Source organism: Thalassophryne amazonica, chromosome 13 (genome assembly GCF_902500255.1).
Source record: "Thalassophryne amazonica chromosome 13, fThaAma1.1, whole genome shotgun sequence".
In the NCBI taxonomy this organism is placed as follows: domain Eukaryota; kingdom Metazoa; phylum Chordata; class Actinopteri; order Batrachoidiformes; family Batrachoididae; genus Thalassophryne; species Thalassophryne amazonica.
In genome coordinates this window covers 55109145-55126801 of record NC_047115.1, presented here as the reverse complement: position 1 = coordinate 55126801, position 17657 = coordinate 55109145, and the positions used below count along the sequence as shown (strand labels likewise).

Here is a 17657-nt window from a genome sequence, read left to right as displayed (position 1 = left end):
CGGTGCCCTGGTTTGTTTTTTTAGTCTGACTCCTTATAGGCCAGCAGGCATTTTAACATCTTGTGAAAAGCAGAGGGAAATGTAAGTGTAACACCCCGTTTACACCAAGTCCACGACTGATGTGCTATCGAAAAATGGCCTCTGCTCCCTGTCACTCTCACCGGGGTTGCAGGCTGGTCATAGTGGGGTCTCCATGGTCCGAACAAAGGTCCCTTCTGGTCACCGTCACTCTCCATCGACCTCCAACAGGTGCACAAGTGTATTAAACTGTTTAAAACTCACGCAGTAGTTGTCCAACCAGTTAAGAGTTACATGGGTCACATAATCAGTTGGTTAACTCTCACAGGTTCCAACTCACAATCAATCAAAGGTGATTTTGTAATGAAAGAAAATGCGGACAGGTCAGCGCGTTGGGACACAGCCGGCGCAGCGCGGCAGCACAGGAAAAACACCTCCGTTGGAAGCCTTAAGGACAAGTTGGAACATGTCCAGCTGTTAAACAATTTCTCAGATACTCACTCAACTGAAAGCCATCAAAAGCCGCCTGGTTTTTACAAATGGTTATCAACACGGAGGTGTTTTTCCTGTGCCGCCGTCTTTCATTACAAAATCTCCTTTAACAGTGGAATGTCCGGATAAACTGCTGATCCCGACCTCTCCTGAAAGTTCTCTGTTCTCTCACGACGTCCTGCGTCAACAGAGGCTTAAATTTGGAAGTTTTCAGCTCGATACAGGCAGATAGCGGCAGCTCAGAGCGTGTCGCGACGTCCCGCTCCGTGGGCAGTCCTTAAAGCGACAGCATCACACCATAATCTCTCATCAGCCGTTAAAATTTTCACCGAAAACCAGTTGAATTTCTCGAATGGTGTCCACTTCGATGTGCCTCTCAGTTTTTGAAAAAATTTTGATTAAGCAAAGCGCCAGTCTCTCAGGAAGTTCTCAGACAAAGAGATTGCGACGGGAGGGTGGACCACTCCTCACTCAAAGCCAGCCCACAGGCGAATGACGTAACCGACAGGCGTGAAAAAACTCACGCATGCGCATGAGGGTTCAAGGTTGGCTGATGTAATCGCACGTGATTCAAATCCATATAGTTTTTGAAAAAAATAAAAAGGTACGTTACTTTATTGACAGACCTCGTATATTTCACTTGAACAGTTCACGCTTGGTGTAAAGGCAAATAACAGATCAAACTGAAGACCAGCCAAGACTTGAGACTTGACAGCAAATATTGTTGTTGTTTTTGTTGTTGCTACTTAATGAAGAAAAATAATTAAAAATAATTTCAAAATGACAGTTACAAGATAGTTAGATCATTTTTACTGTAAAGCGCTTTAACTGTTATGTGTCGACGCGGGTTGAGGAGCGAACCTGCGTCTGACGGAACCCAGCGCTAAAATAACCAGAAAGCGGTTCCAATAACAAAAACAATTTATTGATTTCACCCGCTGGTGCATAATAAAGTGTTAAAACTGAAATAGCGTCCTTCTGGTGGAGTGAAGGCTGGCACGCTCTCCAGCGCCCAAAAGGATCGAAGCCCGGTGCTCCTGGACTCACCACTACCGCCAAACACCCCCCAGGTGGACACGACAAACCGACTCTCTGCGAAGGATTAGAAGAGGTGAGGTAAGTCAGCAGTTACAACTAATATCCTTCAAAAGACACACACTATCAGCAACACATTCAGGTCTGTATTTTAAGCTTTATGCAAATGAGCAGCTTCTCACAACAGGTGGAGAATCACTTGTCCGCACGCCACAGAAGTGAGAAGCCAGCTGCACAATTCCCATCACAATTCAAATATACTGCGTAACAAAATACCAAGTTACTATCAACAATTAGTCAAATACTTAATCACCTCTGATGTGTGCTGACAGCATGTGTCCCTCACCCTTCCTCCTTCATGGGCTCGATGTGTCAAACCCAGGCGTGGTCCTCAGCGTCTCACAAACGAACATCACAAGGTCGAGTTCCCAGCAGTTCTGCTTCAATCACACATGACTTAAATGCAGAACGCCATCCAATTATCTGCTTCAGCTGAAAGTCTTTAAGGCTGCACGTGAGCACCATTCACAGGTGCTGCACATGATGTTGATGAGGGTGAAGAACTCTTCAGCCAGCACCTTCTCCACAGACAAATCAGTTCTCATGCCACCTGGAGAGCAAAGAAAAGAAAAAAACACCAAAATGTCCAGCCACACCCCCCCCCAACACACAACATTAACCATAAAAAAGAAACACACTATATAAATACAGTCCTTTTACCATTTACAAACACCAGGATGAATGCTTCTTTAAACAGAATAGAAAATTCCTGAAGATTACAGAAAATTATGAAATTACTTGGAATCTTCTGGAATTACCTAGGCTAAACATTCTAACTGACTTAAGGCCTACGCTGTGATGGGCTGATGGTCCACCCCATCTTTCGTAACCTGACTTAACATAAGTTGTGATTATCTGCAGTAGTTTTTATCCACGTTATATTGTATGTAAACCTAAGTCCAGAACTCTGTTATATTACGTATGTTTGGAGACATACAAGAAGATAGTGTTTGCTTTTGAGTTATTGTGTTCCCAAACAGGAGGGGATGAATTTGGTAAATGTAAAGTCCAGGATGCATGCCTAGGCTTTTCTGAAGACTAGGCATTTACCCCATTTCCTACTTTGTCTGGTGAAAGGAAAAAAGTCATCATATTGTGGTTTATTTGAATTTGTTCCCCAAACAAGGGGCTCCAGAGGCCAAAACTAGTGTTGCATTGTGGTGTTCCTCATCAACCCTTAATAAGTCAAACATTTCCAAGACTTTCCCAATGAATTTGCCTCTTATTTATACGTGAAGAACTGCAGTATACCTAACGTGATAGGTTTGATGATCCAGCACACAGTTATGACAGTTCATACTAAGGTGTGTAAAAATGATTTTAAAAATGTACCAGTTTAAAAGTAATTATCTTTATTTTCTATGCTGTTGTGATTAACACCATACCCAGGCTAAGAACAGAAATGGAATTCATGTATTTCTTTCACCTTTACCACCCTGCAGTTCATAGTGTATTTTATTTGCAAGCCTGAACTCTACAGCTAACCAGAACACAAAGTATCAGGGGAGACGGAAGGTTGCAAAGGTGAACAAATGCATCAGATTCACTGAAAATAGGGTTTCCTTCTCCAAATGCACTTGGAGAATCTTTTAAAATAACACCACCATGTTTGCCTTTTATCACATCACCACATCCATATATTAGGAAAAAGTTTTATTATAGACTTGTTTTGCTGTCTGCTTGTATTTCCAACATTCTGCATTGCTTTCAAGTTCTTTGTGAGTGCACTAGTAACATGATTTCCTGCAATTTCAAAGTGTAACATTTACTATTTTGTGCCATTTCATCCATTTTTTAAAATAATTTTTCATCCATTTGGTGCAGGCAACCATCAGCACAAAACAGCTTGAACCATATGCCATCACTGTTTGGATCACAAGGTTGTAATTTGTTTGAACACTCCTGAGACTGTTTTGGAGAAAAGAGTTCAAACACATTTTCCAAACTTTGTCTAAAACTCTTTGTTGCCACATTCTATGACATATCTCTACCATTCAGATCATCAGTAATTAGTTCCTAAAACTCACTGTATTCTTGCAAGTGTGTGTAATAGGTTTTCACCTTATCATTTGTTTGTTTGATTAATCATTTTAAAGCAAATGCCTTTGTTGGCAAAACATTCAGACAAAGACTTCAGCAGGTGGATCAGTTTTGGAGGTGAGATGAAAAAATTGACTATATCTCCAAAGCAATTAATAGTTTGTCTAACAGTAACAGTTTCAGGGAAACTAATCAAATGGTGGTACAACCACTAAATATGGCAAAAATACCCTGTAGAATTACTCTGTTGAAAATGCCCACAGGCCACTCAAATTTTTAAAATAGAGGCCATTTTCCAAGATGGCCACCATGTTTGGTGTGGAAATTCTGCTTTTGGTGATAAATATGCAAGATTATTGTTGAGCCTGGCATTGAATCATACCTTTTTAACTATGTAGAATCCAAATTTGGAATTTCACAACTCAATCCTCAACTCCAGCATGCCAGTCATCATGCCAACTGATGTTTGTTTTGAGTTCTGGTCACACTACCTGTCTGTGTTCTTCGACAAGGCAATCACAGTCCAACCAGCTGTAAAAGGATGGCAGCCTTGGGTGGGGAATAACCTTTGATGGACTGTCATCCCAATCATAGGGAATTATAGACTCTCATCTGCATAATGCTATGACTTATAGTGGATAACCACTGGTGCAATGGGCCTCTGGACTTCATTCTTTGTAGTCGAAAACTTACTTTTGGACACCAACATCAACCATATTGGCCCTGATGGTGGGATTCTGGGGAATTCAATGTGCCAGATGGCCATTTTTGTCTTTTTTAATTTGATACTAAGAGTGGCCATGAGCTTTTCAAAAGAGTAGTAAGTAAGTAGTATTTTTAACCAATATGGTGCTTGTACCACCACTATGAATTAAAAAAAAAAAGAAACTCCATATTATAGTAATTTTGAGTAGTAAAAGATTTGAAATGTTTTCTGCATTTACTGCAAAAAGCACAACAAATCATCAAAACTGGTGTGATAACATCCACTTGGCATAAACAGAATCAGACGGACCTGCAATTTTGTTTTGGTAATTGCTTAGCAGTTGATGTTAGTCTGCCATGTGTTCTCTGAATTAATTTGTCATGATTTGGAATTTACTGCAAGCAGATGATGTGGTATTTCTTTTGATTAATGGGCAGTCCTCAAGTGTCCCTCTTTCGCTCTCTTTTCAGGAAGAAGAACTGAGAAAAAGTGGTGAGGCCAAATATGCGCATCTGAGTAATGATCTTCATGTTTTGATTGAAGTATTTGCACCACCTGGTGAAGCTTATTCGCGCATGAGTCATGCCCTGGAGGAGATTAAGAAATTCCTCGTTCCAGTAAGTTCACTACTGTAGACTTTGTTTGTTTGTTTGTTTTTTGAATGAATGGAGGTGGCTTAATCCTGTACGGATTCTTGAAGTTGCTTGGTGGTTTCTCATTTTATCCCACACACATATAGAAGTGCAACTATTAATCGGTTATTAATTAATCAGCAACTATTGTGACAATCTCATTAAAGTCCTCCAAAACATCACCTAATTCTCTAATTCTAGCTTCTTATACGTAAGTATTTTTGAGTTTATCTACTAGTTTCCTAACTCCTCTCTGACAGTAAATCTTTGAAGTGTGGTCAAAACAAGACAATTGTCATTGTGGGCTTTAGGGAACATCGATCATCACTTTTCACTATTTTCTGTCATTTTATGGACCAAACAACAAATTGATTGATCAAAGATATAATCAACAGATTACTCCGTAATGAAAATAATCAGTAGCTGCAGTCCTACACTCAGAAGGTCAATATGCACCAAAGCTGGATAGTTTAGACGTTCACCATCTTGCTCAAGGGCAGCACAAACCTTTCAGGTTATGGAAAACCTGTTGTACCTACTGAACTTTACCATTTCTCTATCAGACAGTGACACAAACCAGGGTAGAAAAGCACTCAGTGGAGTTCATGCATCCACCAATTTTAGAATGTAATTGCTGTGAAACAATCAGAAAATAATGGTTTAGTTGTCTGCTTTAGTCCATTTCTATGTGACCCATTCACGCTATACTGAGCTCAGTCATCTCCTTTGTTGTCTTATTATCTTGCAAGTAAATCCAATGAAAAAAAAAATTTTTTTGCACGGTTGTGTGGAGGCATATTATTTGAGTTATGAATGTTCTCTTTTGAACAATCAGAAAGTAATAGTTTATTTCTCTCATTTAATAATTCTTTGTACAGAAACGCTCTCTCCCTCACGGGCCCCATTCAGTATGTATACCTCCCTCACTCTCTTTTGATTTGTGGCTGAATACATACAAAATCCTTTCCCTTGGGTTGGGTAGAGGTATTACCATGTTATTTGAATTTTAGAACATAATAGCGATGAAACAAACAGAACGCAATGTTTTACTCCTTTGATTTAGTGCATTTCTGTTTCTCTCAATGTCAATCACACCTGCTCCCAATTGTAGAGGAAAAATTGATGCTTGCCCCATACTGTCATGGCAGAAAGTACTGAAAGTTCCGGGGCAGGATCATTCCCTGCTAGCTTTCGTGTTTGTTCCTGTAACACATTGTGCTTCTCTAAATTCACAACTAAACAGCTCATGGTCCAGATGAGCCAAAGGCCATGTTTGTATTATGAGCTTGTTTTCAATTATGGGAGTGGTCCTTAATACCGCTCTCTGAGTGTGGAAAGCCTGAAGGCTCTGTGGTACATTTGCGGTACCTTTTGGAAACTTTTCCAGGTGCACCTGTTTTCTGCTTTGACCAAAATTAAATCTCTCTGCATCATATGTCTGAATCCTGAGTGCTTCTTGCATCGCCTGTCTCATTTTATACTGACATCATCACAGAAATTCCACAACACCAATCCATCATCAACCCACCACCTGCTAACCACATAACAAGTGGCAGACGAATCTATGGTAAATTACATATTTTTTTGATTGCTCTGGTGCATCAAAGTTCACCAAATGAGAAAGTCATTTTTATTATATGCTCTTTAAATTTCATGAATTACAAGATGATAGTATTTATCATTTTTGAATGACTGTGTCAGCTGACTGAAAGGGATGGACTCATTCATTCATCTTTTTACTCACTGCATTTTAAAGGGTACATGCCAAAGCTTTTCCATAGCATAGGAATAAATAAATATGACAAATATGGAAACACCATTACTGCCTCACAAATTTGAAATGTCACTTCTGAGCAAGTCTGTTCTTTCTTGTTTTATAATAATTATTATAAATCTTATTACTAATTAGAAGTAGTAGTAGTATAATTGTTATTATTATTTTTGTCCTTTGTCTAATTAGTAGAAAATCAATTTTTGACATGCAACATTTCAAATGTGACGACTTCTGTTTTTAAACATTGTAGCAAGTTAATGTGTTAGTGTTAAAATGAACTACCTTGGAATGCTGCTGCTAGACTGCCAAGGCCATCACAATAATAAAATGCTTTTACTGTGATGCAAGCTCAGGAACTGGTACGTTTTACCACTTAACTGACATCTGTTGAGTGTTCATATATATATATATATATATATATATATATATATATATATATATATATATATATATATATATATATATATCCTACATCTCTCTCTCTCTCTCTCTCACTTTTCTACTCCTCCCAATTTTTGCTCATGGTCACCATCCATTATGGATTCGCATGTTGATTTGGCACTTGTTTTACAACAGATGCCTTTCCTGACATATCTCAATTTCAATTCATTCAATTTATAAAGCGCCAACTCTCGACAACGTTGCCTCAAGGCACTTCACACCAAACAATTCAAAAACAATTTAAAATGAATTAAAAGATTAAAAGTGCAGTTAAAAAAATAAAACAAGCACAATAATAAAAAATAAAACAAACACAATGAAGAATAAAACATTTAAAAATAATTTTAAAAGGATGCTAACACAATATTCTAACCATAAGACAGAGTAAATAAATGTGTCTTAAGTCTAGTCTTGAATGTCTCCATGGAATCTGACTGTCTTATTGATGCTGGGAGATCATTCCACAAAACAGGGGCACGGTAAAAGAAGGCTCTTTGGCCCGCAGACTTTTTCTTCACCCTTGGAACATAAAGTAGTCCTGCATCCTGTGACCACAGAGCCTGGGCCGGTACGTAGGGTTCAACAAAATCAGCTAGGTAGGTCAGTGCCAGTCCATGAATAATTTTATAGGCTAATAACAGAAACATAAAATCTGATCTCACAGAGACGGGTCGCCAATGAAAAGATGCCAGAACAGGTGTAATGTGGTCAAACTTTCTGCTTCGTGTCAAAAGTCTAGCAGCAGCATTCTGAACCAACTGGAGACCCCTAATGCTAGACCGCAGTAACCCTGAAAATAGGACATTGCAATAATCCAATCTGGAAGAAACAAAAACATGGATCAGGGTCTCAGCATCAGCCATATACAGGATGGGACAAATCCTCACTATATTTCACAGATGGAAGAAGGCACTCCTCATAATATCCCTAATGTGAAGGCCAAAGGACAACGTGGGATCAAAAATTACTCCAAGGTTCCTCACTTTGTCCATGTGATGTATGACCCACGAACCTAAGCTCAGCGCTAGCTGGTCAAACTGATGCTGATGCCTCGCTGGACCAAGAAACATAATTTTAGTCTTAACAAAGTTTAAAAGTAGGAAGTTACAAGACATTCAACTTCTCACTGATGTAAGGCAATCTTCCAAGATTTTAAGTGAATGAGATTACCAGCAGTTAATCAGATTTGCTGAACAAATGTAATTGGATCAGAATGCAAAATTTACAGTGTTTTCTGTAAAGTGTGTACATACTTTTACTGTATCCCTTACAAATTTTTCCTGGCAACCACAGCTGCCAGTTGTTTACCATTAAAACAAATTTTTTTTTTTTAACAGTACAAAGTACTCAGGCTATGTTTTCATAAAACTAAACAATCAGAACACTGCATTATTCTGCAGTCTAACTCTAATGCATGCCTTTACAAATAAAAAGTAATGGATTCAGCAATTAAAGAGGAGCCTTGAACAACTTGCAAGGCTCCTGTAACTTATAGCCTGGAGAACTTAGCGAATAATTAATGTGCATGTTGTGTACTCATGCTGAGTCTAAGCTGTAAATATTAATCAAGCTTCGCATATGTGACGAGCCTAATCGGGAAGTCGTACTGCTACTTTACGGAGTTCAAGCTTCTCCATGAAAAAGCCAACAGATCTTACAGCCACGCTGATGCACTGCATCACCGCTGATTGCTTCATATCTTTCCAAATAGACATGCAATTACTAACCACTGTCCGCCAAACAGCTAGCACAGAAATTACAGGGGTTACTAATGTGTTTCTGATAGATCCGTGTCTGCTGTCAGGAGAAAATAATCACGGGACAGTTCATTTGGCACATTATGGGCTACATCCCTTCCATATCAGTCCAGACTCATTTTGTCTTCCAAACAGCAGAAAGTATAAATGATAGGAGTGATTGCAGAGGGAGAATATTAAAGTCGGATGTCTTGCTGTTTATAGCCTCTTTGCACGTTTAGAATTATTATAGCAACAGTATTTACACAGAAGGTAATGGTGCCATCTAACGGCATCGATCACAGTATAGAAGAAACAATTTGCATAAATAATGCAAAAAATAAAAATGGAAGCAACTTGCCTTGCATAGAAGCATGCAAAGCACATACGGCAGGTGTGATGTGAATCTACTGAGAAACTACTCCCTTTGTGTTTTTTTCGTCTTTGAGTCGCACCATCGTCATCAGCTTGGTGCACTATTGCACAGGTCAGTTGGCATCTCTCGCTCTTTTCAGAGGAGCAGATGCCGATGCCCTGCATTCATGCACAAAACGCCATTAAATGTACTGCTTTGTTTTTGCAAACAAACTCTATTCAAGACTGAATATAAGGCTGGCACAGTTTCAGCTCTTCCTTTGGTGCAGTACCTTGAGAAAAGATGAGGTATTATAAATTATTCTCACAGAAGTGCAGCCAGGTTTTCTAATTTATGCGCACACAGGATTACTTGTAAAACATTTCGTTTTTATATATATATATGCAGATTTCAGGGATGAGGCAAATGGAAAATCTACAGTCAGGTGCATAAGTATTTGGATGGTGACGCAAGTTTTGTAAATTAGACTGTGGAGACTTGCAGCGTTAATTCAAGAGGTCCAACAAAAATATCACTTTAACAGGGATGAAAATGGGCAAAGAAAAAAAATCAGAGGGGGCCCGGGTGTCACTGTAGGCCCCCAGTGGGGTCCAGGGACAGCGCCCCTGGTGGGGGCCCACAGGTTTTGAGCATTTTAGAGGTATTTAGGGGCCACAACAGACATAATTTCATGAATTTCCATTTTATATTTTTTTCATGTTGGAGTATGTGGAAACCTTACTGTAATAAAATAACCTGTCGATGTAGATCTTCTTTCAGTGATACCTGCCTAGTGCTATAGCATATGTACTTACTATACATGCCATAGCATTGGTCAGATATCACTGAACATGCCAAAACTATTCTTCTAGTGTCTTTCCTCCAGAAATACTCGGAAATCTGTGGATCCGCGGAAGATTCTCATCCCTGCTTTAATCATGGAGGAGTTACAGTAATTTTATTCGCATTGCTGTCATTTTCAGAGGGCATAGGTAATTGCACATAGCTTTTCAAATCAAATCAAATCAATTTTATTTATATAGCACCAAATCACAACAAACAGTTGCCCCAAGGCGCTTTATATTGTAAGGCAAAGCCATACAGTAATTACGGAAAAACCCCAACGGTCAAAACGACCCCCTGTGAGCAAGCACTTGGCGACAGTGGGAAGGAAAAACTCCCTTTTAACAGGAAGAAACCTCCTTTTACAAGCAGTTATAGGCTTCTGTCACAGCAGGGGTGGTGGCCAAGTGGTTAGTGCACTTGGTTTGAGTGTAGAAGGTTCCCGGTTTAAACCCCACCGCTGCCACATTTCTCCATGTAATGTGGAGTTGTGTCAGGAAAGGCATCCATAGTCTCATTTAAGGGTGGGCGATAAAGGTCTTAAATGAAAGCAAACATGATGGATATAACTTATAACTATATTCTGGGGACAGTCCCATTATCATTATTCACATAAAATATTGCTAAACATTTTCTGACACAACCGCTCCCATTTGTCTTCCCTTCCCTTCTGGGAACTGAAAAAAAACCCTGTACTTTTCATGACTGCTTCGGCGATTGCAGCCGAAAACAAAACAGTACACCATTTTTCCATTAGAAGTGATGCTGTGTTTGTGCAGGCTGCCCCGGAAGTGGTCAAATCCCGTGATATCATGCAGGGGTTCAAATGAGACTGAGGTGCCCAATTCACCATGCAGATACACCTTGGATTTGCTGTGATGACCCTGAGTAGAAACAGCTGAAGGGGCTTACTTTTTATAGGCTTCTGTCACTGTGTTTGGACAAACTGCGCATTGTGCAACTTTTGTCTGTTACACAGCCAGTCACAGCGCCATGGTGGAGTGGAACAGGGAAGGATTTTTGTACAAGAAAACAGATCAAATATAGTCTTGAGTCTCCCATTATCCTTCTGGCAACCGGCAACCGGAAATTGCACGTGATTTTAAGAACATCCCTCTCAGTGTCATTCCAGTGTGAAGGTCTACAACTGCAACAACTACACATAAAAGTTGCACTATGCACAGCTTATCCACTGCTGGCCTGTCTGATCATCCGTCCCAAAAAGTATATAAGTGTTCTGAAATCGACTCCTCTCACACTTTTGGGAGGAATTTCATGAAACTTGGTACAAGTCCTTGTTTTAGGTTGGTAATATGCATATTATAATATCGTTCAAGTTGGGCCCACTTTACCAGAGTTATGGCCCTCGGTTAACAAATCTAGACTCTGTCAGTTTCATGAGTGGGTGCCTGCATTCTGAAATGAACTCCTCTCACATTTTTAGGAGGAATTTTGTAAAACATGGTACAGTCTTTGTTATAGATTGGTAATACGCATATTTATTATATGGCTGCTACGCTACTCGCACTGTGATTGGCTGATTACCGGTTTGATATTTACCCATATCAGACCGGTTTCCATGACATTCAGCGTATTTTCTTTTCAAACCAGGAAGCTAAAAATGCGATTAGAAAAAGTAAATCGGACACGAACGTACTCCATAAATATCTCAACAGCATTAAAAAACACACAGATTGAAAGCTTACCAGCTAATGACTGGACCATCTGTTAGCAAGTTCTTCATGGAGGTGAAGAAAGAGCGGGTGAATGAGCTCAACACCGTCAGTAGCATATTTGGGCGATACTGTAAGTTTGCGTGTTTATATGTATAACAGCCATATAATAAACAAATTATTAACCACGCTTGCTCAGTATCTATGGGGATATCAGACCTCGGTGTCAGTACGGTACGGTTGTCAGTGCGGATCGAGTAGCTCGGGCTGTACTGACAGCACGTCACCCTGATATTTCCCCGTACAGACCTCGTGCTTGGTTAATAATCCTTTATTATCATTCCAGTTGGGCCCATTTTACCAGCGTTATGGTGCTTGGTTAAACAAATCGAGACACTGCCAGTTTCACGAGTTGGTGCTTGCATTCCTCACATATTTAGGATGAATTTCATGAAAATTGGTACAATTTCTTGAAATGTTATCAAAATGTAGGAGGCACTTGTACCAAAGCAGCATTTGCCAGTGGGGGATATTGTGTTCTCAGACCACTCTTGTTTCATTTTGTTTGGAAGAGAGTTTTATTTTTAAATTAATGATTGGTAAGTGGATTAAAGTCATTCAGTCATTTATTTTTGAATACTGCCTTCTTCAGAGAGCTTTTACTTTTTTACTTTTATTTATTGACATACTTTAAATAAAGTGCTAAACAAATTCAGTGACTTGGAAATGTTCATGTACAAACTTGTTTAGAGAAAAGTGGCTGCAAAAGTAATGATTTATATTAGCAATTAATAATTTTTATATTTGATTAGCCCAATTACTGATAGATAGAGTACGTTCAATTTAAATATTTCCGCCACTTATCCAGGTCACAGTATGTATTGTGATTATCCATCCATCCATTTTCTATACCTGCTTACTTCAATTAAGAGTCACAGGGGGCTAGAGCCTATCCAGGCAGTCATAGGCAGGGTGCACCCTGGATGGGATGCCAGTCTATCGCAGGGCCACAAATACACGTATTCACACCCACACACACACCTACAGGCAGTTTAAAGTTTTAAATCCACCTAACCTGCGTGGCTTTCCATGCAGGAGTAAACCAGAGCACCCAGAGAGAACCCATGCAAACACAGGGAAAGGCCACAGGTGGGAATCGATCCCATGATTTTCTTGCTGTGAGGCAACAGTGCTAACCACTAAGCCACTGTGCTGCCTTAGTCTGATGATTATTATTATAATAATTTTTTTTATTATTAGAATTTTTAACTTCTCAAAGCTGCAAGTCTGCATTAAACACAAACATGATTGCTTCACTTCAGTTTCATTGTGGTGGTATACAGAGGAAAAAAATTACAAGAGTTGCGTCACTGTCCAAATACTTATGGACCTGACTAGATGGGAAGGTGACTTTTCTGACAGTCTAACAGCAGAAGTAATGATTCAACACTACTGAGAAGAAACCAATGTGGCAAGTGTTCAGTGAGAAAAAGGCTAAAAAGTCATCAGTGAGGATGCAGCGCTTGTTATAATTACAGATGCCATAAGCAGGTTAGTGGAGCGAGTCTGCGGTTGTGACTGATCATTCTGCACTCCTCCCCCTTCCCTAACTGTAACGTATTCAATTATTTTGGTTGCGTACATAAAGCTTTCCAAGATTTTTATTACGTTTTTAATCGTAAGTATACAAAATCACAGAATATGTGGAAAAGTAACAAACAACCAAACCAAAAAGTTGTTTTGTCCGTCTGTCACTGAAAAATTATACCAACACATCACAGGTACACTCTTGTTTTGATACATTTGCAGGAAAGCTGCCGATAATATAACACAACAGGCATCCATCATTATTCACGGTAACAGATGTTTTCTGCTTATACCTCCTGCTGTTTACCTTTCTTTCCCACTTCCTCTCAACATGGAGCACCACGCTGTCAGAATGTGACTTCATGTAAAGCAACAAAGAGCTGTGAAGAGCTCAGAGACGGGACGGTTGTTAATTATCAGCATGTGTCTAATGCATTTTTAATATTATTAACTGTCCCTCAGTTTCTAAATGCAGTATTCCTAACAGGCAGCAAAATGTTGCACAGCGGATCATAATCTCTTTATTAGTGCAGCATGGAAAAGCTACCAAAAATGGGAGGTTGGCTGTGGAAGAAAGATGGACTGAGTGAATTTATGATTATGATACAAACATGTCTGTATGGAGCCGCCTGGTGTGCAGCGCCGCTGCTTTATTCTCTGCCAGTTCACCGGGAAATGTCCCTCTGCTCTGGTGACCAATCGTAGCCCTGCTGGAGTTTCATTTTCCTTCAAACAGTGGATGAAACTGAAAGTGGCGTGGCAGGCACGAAGACAGAAGACAAAGATGCTGTAAGCATGTTTGCAGGTGAAAAAAAAAAACCTCTAAAGCACTGTTTCTCAAACTTTTTTTTTTACCAATAAAAAAATTCTTACACCAACAAATTCCCAAAATATCCCAAAACAATAACTGCTTACCACTCGAACAGCCAGTGGTGGGCACAGCTAACCGAAAAGTTAGCTTTGATAGCCATTAATCCGCTAACTGAAAAGATCATTTTTTTATAACGCTAAAGCCATAAACTGTTAAAAAAATTTTAGCATAAGTTACCTCTAACTGCTAACTTTTAGTACTGACTCGGCTACTGATAAGCCAGTTTCGAGTTTAAGCACAGCAGGGGCTGCTGGGTAAATTCAAAGGTCATGTCACATAACCCGCGCATTCCCAGGATCACAAATACAAATCGAACGTACAAAAAATAAATAAAAACCCAAACAGTGCCATCATCTTTATCAAAAAATAGTAAACTGCAGTATTAGAAGTCACAAACTGTAACTGACTTCATTTTAAGAATATCTTCTTCTATAGTACTTCACTATGAAGCTGTACAAAATGTAAAACTTGCACTATGCACATTTCTCCCATCGCAGCCAGAGATGCTCGATAACATCTTCTGGGTTGGCTAGGAGTCTTGGTTGCTTTCCTCACTCATCTCCTTCCTGCACGATCACTCAGTTTTTGAGAACTGTCTACTCCAGACAGATTCACTTTACAGTACTATGTTGTGTTTTAAAAGGTACGTAACTTTTTGTGCATATCAATATGTGATCCACAAGAAAGAACAGTGATCCTGACTCCAAACAGAGGATTAGTTTACACCTCAGAATCTAAGTTTAATGAAAAAACATGGTTAGAGATGTAAAGTCAGAAACTCAAAGTTTGGAAAATGAAGACATTGTGTACCATTAATGCTGAAATAATTAATCAAATGCAAAGCTTCCCTATCACACATTTTAGCAGGTAGGTTCACTTACAGCACACAGGTTTAACAAATAGCACAGGTCTAATTGGAAACCATAAACCTAAAGTATCACACATTGAAACCGGTATTCACCCTATTGATGTATTCCATAATCCCTCACGCGCCAGAGTGTCGCTGTAGTCTAAACAACATATAGAATCCACATGACAATTGCAAATGAACATTATCCTACCAAAATGTAATTTTTTTATGCTTTTCATCATGTTAATAAGAGACTGCATGCATAAGACCCTGAAGACTCGCTAAAACAAATATTCCAAATAATCCATGTTTGCTACATTTAACCTGTGTGGATCTTCATAAAGGCAAACCAAATTTCAGACATTTTATATATATATATATTACTCTGGAACAAACAGGACAAACTGTGTTGTAAAGGACAATACTCGTAAGCAGGATGTTAATGAACAAACTTCACTTTCCCCCAGAACGACATGAACAGGAAGCAATCGCAGCTCACAGTAATTCCCATTGAAAATAACGGAGAAACAACCTAAGCTTTTCATATGTTTGCATAAAACAAACACAATAACATCTAAAAACCCAGATAATATATTCACAGGAGTTTTAAGCCCAATATACAAAGCGTTTTATGTTGTGATGTTAATGCTGTTGTCCGTGTGCAACAGTTAAATTGCAGCCTTATCAGACCATCTCAATCTATTTCTCAATGTTACTGACATCTCGCAGAGCAGCAAATTCTCCAACGTTTTGTGAGATTTTGCGGGCTTTTAAACCTCAGTAGGGCAAATACAAATAATGAATGTTTATGAATGCAATGGTAAGAATATTTCATGAGGTGCCGCTCATTGAATGGAACGTTGGATGGAACGTTCCCCGAATTAAATATTGTTTCCATTGCACAAATGAAAAGACACTCATTTGTTTTATATTACACCAAAAACAATCCTGATGATGTAGTCCGTACCTGATACCATGCAGTGACTGCTTTGTGTACAGACTGTTGTCTGCTTTCCTTAGTCCAGTGAAAAATTGTGGCAGAAATTTGTCAAGCTCTTAATAGGACAGTGGTTCTATTTCAGCTAGACGTCCCAGCAAATACAGCAAATGCCGACAGATGGCTTACGTCTGGAGATACCGTCTGGAGGCACCGTCAACAAAACATAATCCGCCATGTTTGTTTTTAAGATAAGCACCGTCATCACTAGTGGTAAGAGTGTGCAATACTACAAAACATATAGAACCAAAATTGCAAACTAAATAGAACCAAAATTGCACGGTAAATGGAACACAATGGCAAATTGTATGAATAATCCATATCACGTGACATGCAAGCCACCAATAAAATGACAAGGTGTTATATAATGATATCTAACTCATAATGACTGTCTGACAGCTTTCTATAACATCCCAGTAAGCAGATAACGCCACTGTTGGGGGCCATTAGATCAGTTCATTGAAAAGAACCTCAGAAAATAAAACAGGGTAATTTATTTCATGAATTTGTTCCATCTCTCAATATGCAGTATATTCTGATTAACTTGTTAGTGCAATCCTACGGCAGCAACATAAAAGCTTCTGCACATTATAAATCTGACTACTTTATATACAATAAGCACCATCTTATGATAATCATAATATGGATGTTTCATCGAAAATGAACCATAACATTTTCCATTATAGCATCCGCTGAAAAGCCTAAATGCAAGATTTATGCTCAAGATGGGATTAATTTGTTTTCTGAGAGTTTTTATTTATTTTTGATTTATTGTTTCAGTTTGTTCACATTTCACAGTAACAGCTTATCATTTCATGCCTTGAGACTTTAGAAGAGAAATGGCTTGACCAGATCTCTTACGACCCTATTTTTGTGCAATCACAAAGATCAGCACAAGCAGTGCTACTTCTAATTGGTATTTTGCACAACACCAAAGATCTGTTTTCAGCATCTGTTTTTGTGCCACCGCTGAGTGCATGAAATGAGGCAATGCATGTGGAACAGTTGGTATTTGGCTGTAACTTGTCTTAGATGTAGCGATATATGAAGTACTAGTGATGCTTGAGGTTTCTTCTTCAAATTACACCAGAGAGAGTTTTTCCTTACCACTGCTGCCTACATGCTTGCTCAGGGGTTTGGAAAGGTTAGACCTCGCAATTGTGAAGCACCTTAGAGCAACGTATGCTGTGGTTTGGTGCTATATATATATAAAAAAATGAAATTTAACCAAATTGAAAGATCCAGATTGAAAGACACTTGCGTAAAAGTAGAGACACCTTATGAGACAATACCAATGGCCTTAGTTGCCATCAGGACCCTGCAATTAGCAAAAAGGCTTCATAAAGTGCATGCAAATAAAAGGGCTACTTTACACGCCTCTGCCTGATCAATCCCAGACATGTCCCACTGTGCTAACATTCCTATTTGAACTAACATTAAAAAGAATATTCTAACCCAATCCATTTTTCTGCAAATCTGATTGGTTAATTGTGTGAAATTTCAGACCATATAATATAGGGTGTACGGTTGCAAAATATTTGACAGTT

General features: G+C 39.0%; 1 protein-coding gene across 3 annotated transcripts in view; it reads left to right on the top strand.

Moving 5' to 3' along the window:
• The window catches only part of khdrbs2 (KH domain containing, RNA binding, signal transduction associated 2), a 253004-nt gene that overhangs the window by 152496 nt on the left and 82851 nt on the right, over window positions 1–17657 (top strand). For all 3 annotated transcript variants that reach the window (XM_034185058.1, XM_034185060.1, XM_034185059.1), the window contains exon 4: window positions 4822–4968. In XM_034185058.1, coding sequence (XP_034040949.1) covers window positions 4822–4968 — 147 coding nt within the window. The remainder of the gene's footprint in view (window positions 1–4821; window positions 4969–17657) is intronic.